This window comes from Haliaeetus leucocephalus, unplaced genomic scaffold (genome assembly GCF_000737465.1).
Source record: "Haliaeetus leucocephalus isolate CR32 unplaced genomic scaffold, Haliaeetus_leucocephalus-4.0 Scaffold174, whole genome shotgun sequence".
In the NCBI taxonomy this organism is placed as follows: Eukaryota; Metazoa; Chordata; class Aves; order Accipitriformes; family Accipitridae; genus Haliaeetus; species Haliaeetus leucocephalus.
In genome coordinates, this window is record NW_010972610.1 from 1,428,315 (window position 1) to 1,439,615 (window position 11,301).

Consider the following 11,301-nt stretch of genomic DNA (forward strand, 5'->3'; position numbering starts at 1 on the left):
AGTCTAGTCAGTAGAGGAAAAAAAAAGGACCTGGCTTTCATTGTGAGCTGTGATACCATGTGGACACCAGTAATAAAAAAATAAGATGCCATGCTGTCTGGTACCCTATGAACACATCTTACAGCAGTAGTAATACTGATCAATTAATGTAATTCTGCACTGTGTGCAGTTCTGCTTGGTGGTGAATTTTTTTTCTTCTCTGCAGACTTCATAATTAGCCTTTGTGTCTCTGTTCCCCTTTGCAGAATAATGGGGAGGAAAAAAGGGCAGCAGCTCTATATGAAAACCAGCTTACTATGCAGAAGTGGCAAGATAAGCAATGTTTGGAGAGTTTTAGCAGTATACAGGAGGAAGGATGGAGCCATGGGTCTAAAGTGCCAGTCCCAGTAAGTTAGGTAATGTTGCAGTTGAGTGGGTTACCGCACAATAGATGTCCATTTGTCCATCTGGAAGCAAGAAGATCCATCAAGTACCTGTGTTCTCTGACTAAATTTACTAGTCAACAGAGACTGGAGGGTGTTACTAAAAATCTAAGTAGATGTAGTCAGCTCAGATACTTATACCAAGAAATAAGTGGTGCTGAATTTAAAAACAATCCACTAAGGAAGTAGCACGTGTATGGCATTGAGTGTTGAAAGCTGACAGGCTGTTCCTGTCACTGTCTCGAACCAGAGAGTTCAGATGTATGCCCTGGTCATTAGGTACACTCTGATCTTCACAGACCATTGTGTCTAACACAATATTGAGGAATGTAATATAGTCAACACAATAGCTGAATAAACAAACTTTGCTTGCATAGTTGGCATTGTCCCTGTATCTTACAGCCTGCTTGCCACTGAAATATACTTACCAGATAAAAGGTGAGATTAGATTGTCCTGCCAATTTCACTTCAAATGTCATGATTTCTCTTTGCCCCAACTAACTGTGAGGCAGTTATGCAGCAGAAATCCTGAAAACTTGAAAGACCTTATGTGAGTTGCTATTTGACCTTGATACATAGCTAAAATCTGTTGATTCAATAGTTCTTCAGTCTTAAAACTTCATTAGAAAGCAGTCTTTTCCATGCATCTCATGCTGATGATCAGTTTCTTGTTTGCATAGTTTTATTTTTAACTGTAAGGAAAACCTGAGGATTCTTGGTGGTCCTTGGATAACCATTTGAGAAGTGTGGGTTTTGTTTTTTTTTAAGTCTGTGTTTTGACACCTCATGGATTTTTTTGAAGGAAAGAGCTGCCATGTGTCCAGCATTAAACAGTAGTCCATTAGATGTGTTTTAGTAAAATTTACTGAGTAATTTCAAGATGAGAACAACAGTCATCTCAGTTCATTGTAGCTCAAATCTTTATAAATATGAGAAAACACAGAACAATGGGAGATGGTCACTTCAAACAGGATTGATTTAGCTTTTTTATTTTTAAAAAGTCCCTTGTGGTTTTTTTCCTATGTTAAGATAAACATTGTTTCACTTACACAAATATACACAATTAATTCTTGGCTTTACTTTATTCTGTCTTACTGAGAATGATTGGTTGCATGTGGTGTGGTTACTGCTACGTCCTTTGCTATCTGAAAGTAAAGATAAATGTCCAGTTGCTGTATTGGTGATGTGCGAGGTGATAAACAATTGGCAGTAGCTGGACTTACTGCCAGTGCTCTGGCTGTATGTTACTAATGATTTAGATGTAGTTTTTCTTATTTTGTTCTAATGCTGCACATGTTTTTGCTCATGACTTTTCCTTTATCTCCACTGGGATCAAATTGGTTACATGAAAACATCAGTAATTGTTTAAAAGAAAATAGGAGTCCTGATGTACGTAGATGTGATGTTAACAGGAAATCTCACTGTTCCTCAAATGCAAAGGCTTAAAAGTAGTATCTGAAGGAAAAATACATCGTGGCCTTTACTAGGAAGTGAAATGAGCAGCATGGGTGAGCTGTGTGCCTCCCAGCCCACACAGAACTCCACCACGTGCCTCTAAGCTCACTAGATGTGGGCCAACTGTATTCCATAGTCTGGGTGGACTGTGTCATGCCCTCTTGGCCTCCCTTGCAGACTTCTGGGCTCAGCCTCTTTCGTACTCTTACAGAAATGAAATCTTATAGTTGAGTTATGAAGAGGCTGCTTATCTATGCTTTATTAACTGTGCGGATTCCCTATGCTGACCTTATGGCTATTCTTCATTTAGAGCCTGACTGAAATTGTGAAACCAAAAGCAGGTTTGTAAAAAACCAAACCAACCCAAACAAAACCCAAGAAACTTACTAACAAGAAACACAAATACCTCAGCAAAGCAGCAAACCCTTAAATCCGTTTCTTTCCATTTTCATTTCCCTCCTGAGTGTTCTTGGAGCACAGCTCACAGACTGCTGCAAATTCCAGTCATTATTTAAGCAAAGACCACACTAACTTTTTTCTACAGCTTCCCCTGCCCCCCTCCAACCTTGCAGTCTCTTGACCATTTCAGTCAGGTCATCTTTCCCCTTCTCTACTGGTGAAAGACCCTTTTCATTTCACAGTTTGTAGTCCCCTTTTGCCAGGAAAGTTTCCGGGCAGCCTCACTGGCTGATAGAAGCACCCTGCTGAGTGACTTGCTGTTCAGTTGCATTATTCTGGGGTTCAGCATGAAAAAATGGTTTGCGTGGAAAATAATCACTTCTTTATCTACAGAAGCTACCCAATGAATGGGTAATTATCAAGGTTTACTGACAATCTACCGTTAGTCTTTTGTTACCATTCCTTGTTCATTCACTGCAACTACTTCCTGCCTTCCCCATGGTGCTTTTTATCTCCGGTTCAAATGGAATTCATGGTCTGACACAAGTACAGTCTCCAGTGTCAAACAGACCTCATGCACTTTCCGTGGATAGCTACCCCAGCTAGGCACAGTAGCTCAAGAAGCAGGAGGGGGACAATGGATTAACACTTCTGGTTGTAAAATGTTCACAGGTTACTTGCATTGCTGCTGCTGTTTCCACCCTTAAAGAAATGCATGTGTAAGCTCTGTGAGCTGCAAATGTTTTGTCTTCTTTTGTAAATACAATCAATATTATTAGCCATCAGTCACCTAAAATAGGGAACATGGATGACTAAGTGAAGCTGGAAAAGACTGTTTCTGTTGTAGCAATTAGTGCATTTAGATAGTATCACTATGAATTACTTTCAAAGCCATTGTCAGGCTTTGCTTTTTTGACAACTTAATTAGAGGTCAAGACCTTACTTGCGGTGAAGTTAATGAACATAGCATCTTTTGGCATGGCCTTCAGGGCACTGCCTCAGTGGAGTGCCATGCAACAGAAGTCAGCTTGCAATGCCACTGGTGCTATATATGCACCACGGGCAGACTGTGAAAGGTACAGGAAAGAGCTGGAGCCACAGCAATTGAAATAGGCCTGGGTCTGGCATCTGCTGAGCTCTGAATGTCCTGGCAGCTGTTGCCACAGGGATAAGCTGTTGCTGATAAGCTCAACAACATCCTGCCCCTCTACAAGGGAGATTTCCACTCCCACCACATAAGTTTGCTGCTGGCAAATACAATCTCTAAATTGGGAATGGAGGGCAGGGAAAGGTGTAGGCTACTCACATACCACTGACTCCTAGGTTATAATGTTTTCACGTAAGCCATTCTTTTGAGAAAAACCATCATCTGTTGTTTTAATTTTGAGGGATGTTTTGTCTAGTGAATGCATTCCCTACAATAGGATTGTTCTTGTTTATAAGACTCTCTTGGGAAGTCCAGCACATGCAGACTTTCGTGGATGACCTCATGATGCAGTGGTGTTCGGTGTCTTTGCCATGTGATTGTTTGTGACGCCAGTCTTTAAGTATTCCTTTCCTTTTCAGACAGTGAGTTGCTGAGTTTGAAATTATCAGGAATTTCAATTTGCTACTCAGCTTCCCTGCGGTTCTGATTTCAGTGGAGATAACATAACTTTGTCTCCAGTAGGTTTGCAACAATGCAAGGTCACTTAAATCATCTCCTGTAGGCTGCATGCCAAAGATAAAAAAACCAAAAAGTTGTTGTTCAGTTAATGTTTGCTCAGGTCTTTGCACATGGAAAACACTGTGTACAAGTGCTAAGTAGAACTATCACCTGAAAAAAGAACGGGTACCTTTTTAAAACATATTTTTAAATTCTTGATCTTCCCTTCTGGAAAGGAAAATGTTCACTTTGTGACAGAGAATACAACCTGTGAAATAGGGAGTGCAAGCTTTAACTATAAAAAAAATAGGCTTTGATATGAAGGTTCCTCTTTGGACTCAGAACAATCTGTCAACTTGTCAACACACTGTGTATGATCCCAATGATGAAGGATTTTTACTGAGCAGTTTCAGCCCCAAGAGTATGATAACTACTTTATTAGTATCTTGCAACCATGGAATTATCTCCAGGTTTGCAGAGGAAATAACCTATGCATAGAGGAAGCTTAGAGGAGACACATGGTCGACAACTGTCAGTACAATTACTGTCAGTAGCTGCCACCGAAGGGTGTGTCTGGCTGATGGAGCTGCAGTTTTGGAGAATTCAGCCTGTCTCGATGGTGGTCATTGAAGGTGGTGTGAGCACGCTGCATTTGGCTTGAGTATTGTGCCTTTTTTAATCACTCATCATAAACTCATGGTGTTAATCAAATCAATCAGTTCTCTCCTGCCCTCTGCTTCACTCCATTAACCTTGATCAGACAGTGCCCTGTGCAGGAGTGGCTTTCCATCCTAAGCATGGCTAGCTGTTTCCTGCAAACTTCTTTCTCAGGTTCCTAAATGTTTAAATATGGAAAACACTTAACTGTTACCAGAGAGATGCTTCTGAGTGAGGCCATACAGCACTGTTTCCTATCTGAAACATGAAAATTAAGACTAAAGAGCATGCATGAGAGGGATGTTAAATTTCAGTCAGAAATTTCAACCCAGCTCTGCTAAGCCACCTGATGTTTGGATTTTGGCTTACCATCCTTTCAAGTGTCACTGTGTTGTATTTGTTTCCTTGCTTCAGCATGGCAGGTGATTGTTGCAGCTAGGATTTATTAGGGATGATGGATTGTCTGATCCCCTGCATATTTATACTATTGTTAATAGGAAAAGATTGACTATTTTTAGGCATGACTGAAAATTTATTTTATCCAAAAACTTGCACTTCTTGAGATTTGATCACTTTTACTTCGTGTCTTCATACGTAATGCCAATTATCACTGCCTAAACTGAACAGTATACAAATGTTTAAAAAAATGCAAACCACAAACCAATGCCCCCCCCTAACCTGAAGAAGTACTGAGTGGAGTACTGGTTCTGTTAGATGAAGCTGAAATGTGTGTTTCATCAGCTGAGTTGTGCATGTGTTCACAAACCATTGTTATTGCAGAATGTTAATTGTTTGAAGGAAGGCTGTTGATAACTGCTTGGCATGTGGCCTATAGAAGGCGGGGAGGGGGGAAGGGAGAGATAAAGAAGCCCCACATGTGCAGCCTTTCCAGGATCAGGTTCTTCCAAATTCATTGAATGCATGTGTTTACACAGAGCCACTCAGTTTTTTCATTTGCATGCTATATGTATAGCACCATGTGTCATTCTGTACTACTCAGTTGGCTAACTTGTATATTTCCAGCGCTTAACACAAAACAAGCAAAAAACCCCAAACCTTAGCTTTACTGCTGATGAAAAGTATCTGCTTAGCTGTACGAGTCTGATGTTTTTGTTGCTCTGGTGCTATACTAGAGATTTTCCTGAAGACCCTTCTGCTACTCTGTTAACCTTCAGTTTGATGTGCCCTACATGGCAAAGTTACATGTCTAGGCATCTCTGACATAAAAGGAAAGATTAATTTGTACTACCTGAAAGAGTGGTAGTGACAGGACTGAAACTTCCCAAGGGCTATTTGGTGGATGGTGCTGTGCTACTAGGATGAAATGTGAAAGTTGAATCAGTGGGTGTAGATAAAAGCAAGGTGAGAGTGCCCCTCTATCTTAGACACAGCAGGATGTGGCAGTGGGCAGCTGAAGAAGGGGGCTTACAGAAATGTTTGGGCAGCCTGGATGAGTGGAATGGGATGGTTTGTGGGGCTGCAGTGGAAGAAGCTTGACACAGCAGGTTTCTGAAGTTAAGGTCTCCAATTATGCTGGCCACCTCAGTCTTTCAAGTACTCTTGGCAGAAGAGAGCATCTCTTGCGTGCATGTTTTCTAGGAGAAACAAATGCTGGTGCTGCATGATAAATGGCAGTTTGAGGTGGGTTTTACACTGAACAGTGTTAACCATAGCTGGGAGTACCTGTGTTTTGCATCATCCCGGCAGAAGTTACGTCCAAGTCTTTGGTGGATACTTGATGTTAAGTGTGACTTGTGGGGTCAAAACCAGGCTAATAATACAAGAGATTCAGAAATCGTATGTAACGCAACAGTCACTGCCTCTGTTCAGAGAGCTGTATTTTCTGATCTGCTCTGGGCAGCAGTGGCTGTACAATTTTTGATTACATGAGGCACTGTGAGAGCCCTGCTGACTTAAATGCCTCCTCCTTGCTTGCCAAGTCTTGGGTACAGATTCTTTCTGGGTATCATAGGTGTTCTCTTTGCTTCTAGATTTTTTTTTTTCCTGAAGAGAATGAGTAGCAGGCCTACAGTTCCCTATTGGAATGGATGTTTTTGAGAGTCCATTACATGGCATTTATTTTATTAGCTGTACCTTTAACTTCTGGAATGCATTGTACAATGCTGCTGTTTTGAACACAGTGGGGAAGAAAAACCCACTTCAACCCTATCAGAGGAATACTTGAGCAACAGTTGATGCCTGCATAGTTGTTTCTTCTGCGTGGACAGATTTATCCCTTATTTTATTTTGAAAATAAAATGAGGTCTGTAAACAGATATATATATATATAACTTGCATTATGGTTAAATGTGTATAATTTTGAGAGAGCTTGAATGTAAGATTGACATTTCATCTATAATGGTGACACGTTTATTGATGCCCTAGAATGGAATCTTTATTACTTTAATGAAAGATGCGTAACTTTTATATGGGCAATACAGCATGATGGCTTTTAACCATCTCATGTAGAACACAGCCATTTTAGTGTATAAATGAGCATAACTGCTGCGCAATGATGAAGGGAAACTGTATGTATCCTGTTGTTTTCCAGGAGCAAAACAAAATTGCTGGTACAGTAGTGTTAAAGATGTCATAGCATCAGTAAGGAAATCTGAAAACATGCAATTGGAAGAACTAATGTAAGCAAATTAGGTATGTGGCAGTCTCTGAAATTACTAATTCCTTTAACAACTCTGAGTCATAGCACTTAGAGAAGAGACACTAATTAAATATAGAACTGAAAGCAGGGTTCTAACATGACTACCAAATACAGATCTTCCTATCCTAGCCTTCAGCCTCTACCACTTTCCTCTAAGCAGGAAAAAGAATTACCAGCTTTGTGTGAAAAATAAGGAAATGTACACTGATAGCCTTTCCTTGACACTGAGATGAATTTGACAGAACTGAGTGTTTTCAGGGTCCCTGTGAAAGACTGTGTTACTTAATGCTTTGTCCAAGTTCGGTTCTGTTTAGTTCTTAAATATGAGGGAATCTATTTAGCTGTACAGATAAGTAAGAAGCAACTTTTTAAATGATGCATCATTAAAATCTTTTTTTAATTGTGTTTCTGTGTGTGTGTGTATTTTTTGTTACCAAAAAAGGGTATAGTTGAAAACTACAGTAAAGGTGACTTAAAGGCTCTGTTCTTGTAAGAGATTAATCCCATATGTCATAAAATGTTTTACTGTTAGCATGAGCATGGCATCATTCTGCAACACCAGAATCACTTTCAGAGCACTCCAGTCCCCATTCAATATTTATATATCTTCTAGGTTCAGCTTCCACACTAGATAAATACTGAGGGGTAATTTGGGACACAGCTGTGTTAGTTTCTCTTGGGTCTGGGATGTTAACTATATCCCTGTCTATAATTACACTATCATTATCACAGCAGCTTCTCAAAGGAGAAATTGACTCTTGATCTCAGTTCTTTCTTGAATTTGGGAGTTGGCATTAATGTAATTGCTTGCTTATACCAGAACACTGGATATTGGCTTATGTCAATAATGTTTCAATTTAATAGCTGGAGGAATACTCATGGAACTGCTTCTTGAAGATGTGGCCATTTTTGTACTAAAAGGCTGAATGCTGTTCTGAAAGCTGTTCTGCCAAGGATTTTTAGCAGGCCTTAATCTTAACATTTTCCTGTAGCTTATTCTGTTTCATGTTTCAGAAGTAAACTGGTTATTTCAGGTTATGACAAAATCTTAAATTGGGTGTTGTATTTCTTTTTCAAAGTATGGTTTAGTGTTTGGTTAGACGTGGGAGTGTGTGTGTTACCTGCCCTATCCTTCCTTCTTTTCTAAGATTTAAAACAAAAATAAAACAACAACAACAAAAAATGCAGGAGTTAGGTGCTACCAATGCTTTACAGTCATATGATTTGTGCATAGGGGCGATTCATCAAATATCCTATATTTAAATATCTTATATGACTTAATAATAAAAAACACAGAAACAGGACAAACTCCAAAACAAAAGGTGTAATATGCTGTCAAACAAACAATGTTAACTTTAAAGGATTTTATTTACAAGTAAGATAGATTTTTTTTTTAACATCTGCTTTTAATAACAGGCCCCTTTTAAAGCATGAAATTCCCCAAAGGAAGAATATGCATCGAGTTTCATTTTAGGTGGAGCCTGCTGCTTGGCTGGCCTCTCATTGTCATGGAGTCTAAATACTGCTAGGGGAAACAATTTGTTTTGCTGATGTAATTAATGCTCTGGAGTCTACAGAGGTTTATTCCAGTGGTGTAAGAATAAAGAATATAACCTGCTTGACGTGCATTTACTTACCAGTCATACCACTGCCATAACAGGCTGCAATTTCTCTTTATCTTCCTTTGACAGAGCTGCCATTCCTACTCTTGGTTCCAGGTGGTGGTCTTTCAACTCTTGTCTGCTCTCCTACTCAGACTGCACTCTCCCTAATGTTTTTTTGATTTGGTTTTTAAATAACTAGTAACCTGGAACACTTTCTTCCTGTTCTGGTTTTCAGGGTGTGCACAGACTGTGGAGTTAGTTCATGTCAGTGTGCACCTTGTACATTTTTCCTCACAAGTCCAGACAGAGAAACATCAAAATTTTTGTTCAGCTGAGGGCAAAAAAAGGCTGTGTAGAGCATCAGGACAAAGTGGGGTTTTTAAGTTGAGTATTTCTCAAGGAGCGTATTAATGTGAATTTAGTCATTCCAAAAGTTGTGCAGAAATCAAGTGCTAATGAATAAGCATGAACTCAAATAAATGAGTTGTGCTGTAGGTGAGCTGACTGATGTCAAAGAGAAGCCATAGTCTGTTGAAGATAACTCTCCTGAGTGTAGCAGGGTGCTAACACTAATCCAAATGCAGCTTTTAATTGCACCAGATAGCTCTTCCTGAAGACTGAACCCTGTTGTGAGTCCAGACTAGAAGGCATGGATGCAACTTTCACTTGTATTGCTGTGATCACATGGGATACAGAAGGTTAACTGTCCTCCGTTTTCTTAGTATCTTACTAGATCCAGTTTGGAGGTCTGGTAGAGGAAATAGGCCATGTCCTGAGAGTTCAGAGGGGAAGGGAGAATCATCACGTTAGGAAGTAGTGTCCTTTCCCTGATTCAGCTGATGAGAAGGAACAAAAAGAGTTAGTGGATTAATTTTGGAAAGATTTAAATGTACGGTGGTCATCTTTTCTTTCAGCAGCACTAGGGATGTGCCATCAATCTGAGTGGTTGATTCATTTGTTCTAAAGACAAATGTGGGGGATAAAAGCTAGTAAAGCTAGTTACAGTCTGCAAAGGGCAGTCTCTTAACCTGTTACTGTCTACAAAGTGTGAGCTGGGAGAAACCTTAAATATGGATAGTTTTGGCTGGCCTGTGTTGTTAGGGTGGGGTGTGAATCAGCTGAGGCACCTCATTGCTCATCCACATGATGTATGTAATGAAGGTCCAGTGGGGCCAGTGCAGCTCCAAAATAGAAACCAGGACTAGGCAAACGAAGGAGAACTTTTAAATACAATAAGAACAAATGGATTTTCTTCCTGCATTACTCTTCTATAGAATTTTTATGTTACAGGTCATCTCCAGTGATTGCTTAGACCTTGGCTTGAGCCATTAACGTCTTGGGAACCTGTGCTACGCAGCTTGCAAATTACTTTTATGTGGCTTTCTCTGTGCCGTTTCGTTGGATTGGGTTTTTCTTTCAGCTTTCAATGGTGATAAATGTGTGCAGGATCATTCAGCAGAGCTTGGGCACAGTGCTGGTACTAATGATATTTCTCCCTTGTTTTTCTTTTACTCCAGACCAATGAGTGGAATAAGAACGATGACCGGCTGCTGCAGGCAGTGGAGAATGGTGATCCTGAGAAAGTGGCTTCATTGCTGGGTAAAAAGGGAGCCAGTGCCACCAAACAAGATAGTGAGGGCAAAACTGCGTAAGTGATTTAAACAGAAGGGTGGGGCAAAACCAGCCTTGGATATGTATGCCACTTACACGAATTAAGAACCAGAGACCATCCTGAAAATGAAGTTTTCTTTTTCATCTGAAGCACAATATATTCTGGAAAGCTCCTTTCTAGTAGTCTGTATTTGCAATTCTACATTTAAAATGCTATTTCGGAATCACAAACACATTGAGGTAACTTGAAGCTGGATTGCTGGGTAGATTGGGGCCATTTTAGGACAGGGTATTTTGGGACTCGGGAATTTCATGGCACACTGCAGATTGCACACTCCAAAAGGCATTAATCTTTGGGGCTATTTTTTCTCATGGATATTAGTTTAATGACATAGAAATTAAGATAAATTTTCCTTCTAATGTATTAGTTTGAACTGAAACTGTGGTGACTGAATTTAAAATCCTGCAGATGCTAATGATTCGTGCAACTGTTCGTTGCTTTGATTGAAGTTTAGCAGTGAAAGTCGTGTGAACAAGATTCCTTTTGCAGCCTCTATTTATTTCGTATATAGTATTCTCTTCTATCCTTCCTGTTGTTCTGTGAACATTCTAAATTGTGGAAGATAAAAGATTCCAGCAAGAAAATTACAGCCAAGAGATTGCCGTCCTTTAAACTTATTTTCTTACGGCATAGAAAGATGATTAAATAGATAAATGAGAAATAGGCATCCTGTGACAGAACCAAAGCCTTCATGAAGTTCTGGATAGATGGGTGTCATGGTTTACCAGCTGGTAACAAAGCACCATGAAGCTGCTTGCTCACTCCTCCCTCCATCCCAGCCACAGTGG

The 11,301-nt window shown here is 39.9% G+C and overlaps 1 protein-coding gene across 2 annotated transcripts in view; it reads left to right on the forward strand.

The window, feature by feature from the left end:
* RAI14 (retinoic acid induced 14) overlaps window positions 1–11,301 on the forward strand; it is a 79,549-nt gene that overhangs the window by 30,740 nt on the left and 37,508 nt on the right. For both annotated transcript variants that reach the window (XM_010563983.1, XM_010563984.1), the window contains exon 2: window positions 10,359–10,489. In XM_010563983.1, coding sequence (XP_010562285.1) covers window positions 10,359–10,489 — 131 coding nt within the window. The remainder of the gene's footprint in view (window positions 1–10,358; window positions 10,490–11,301) is intronic.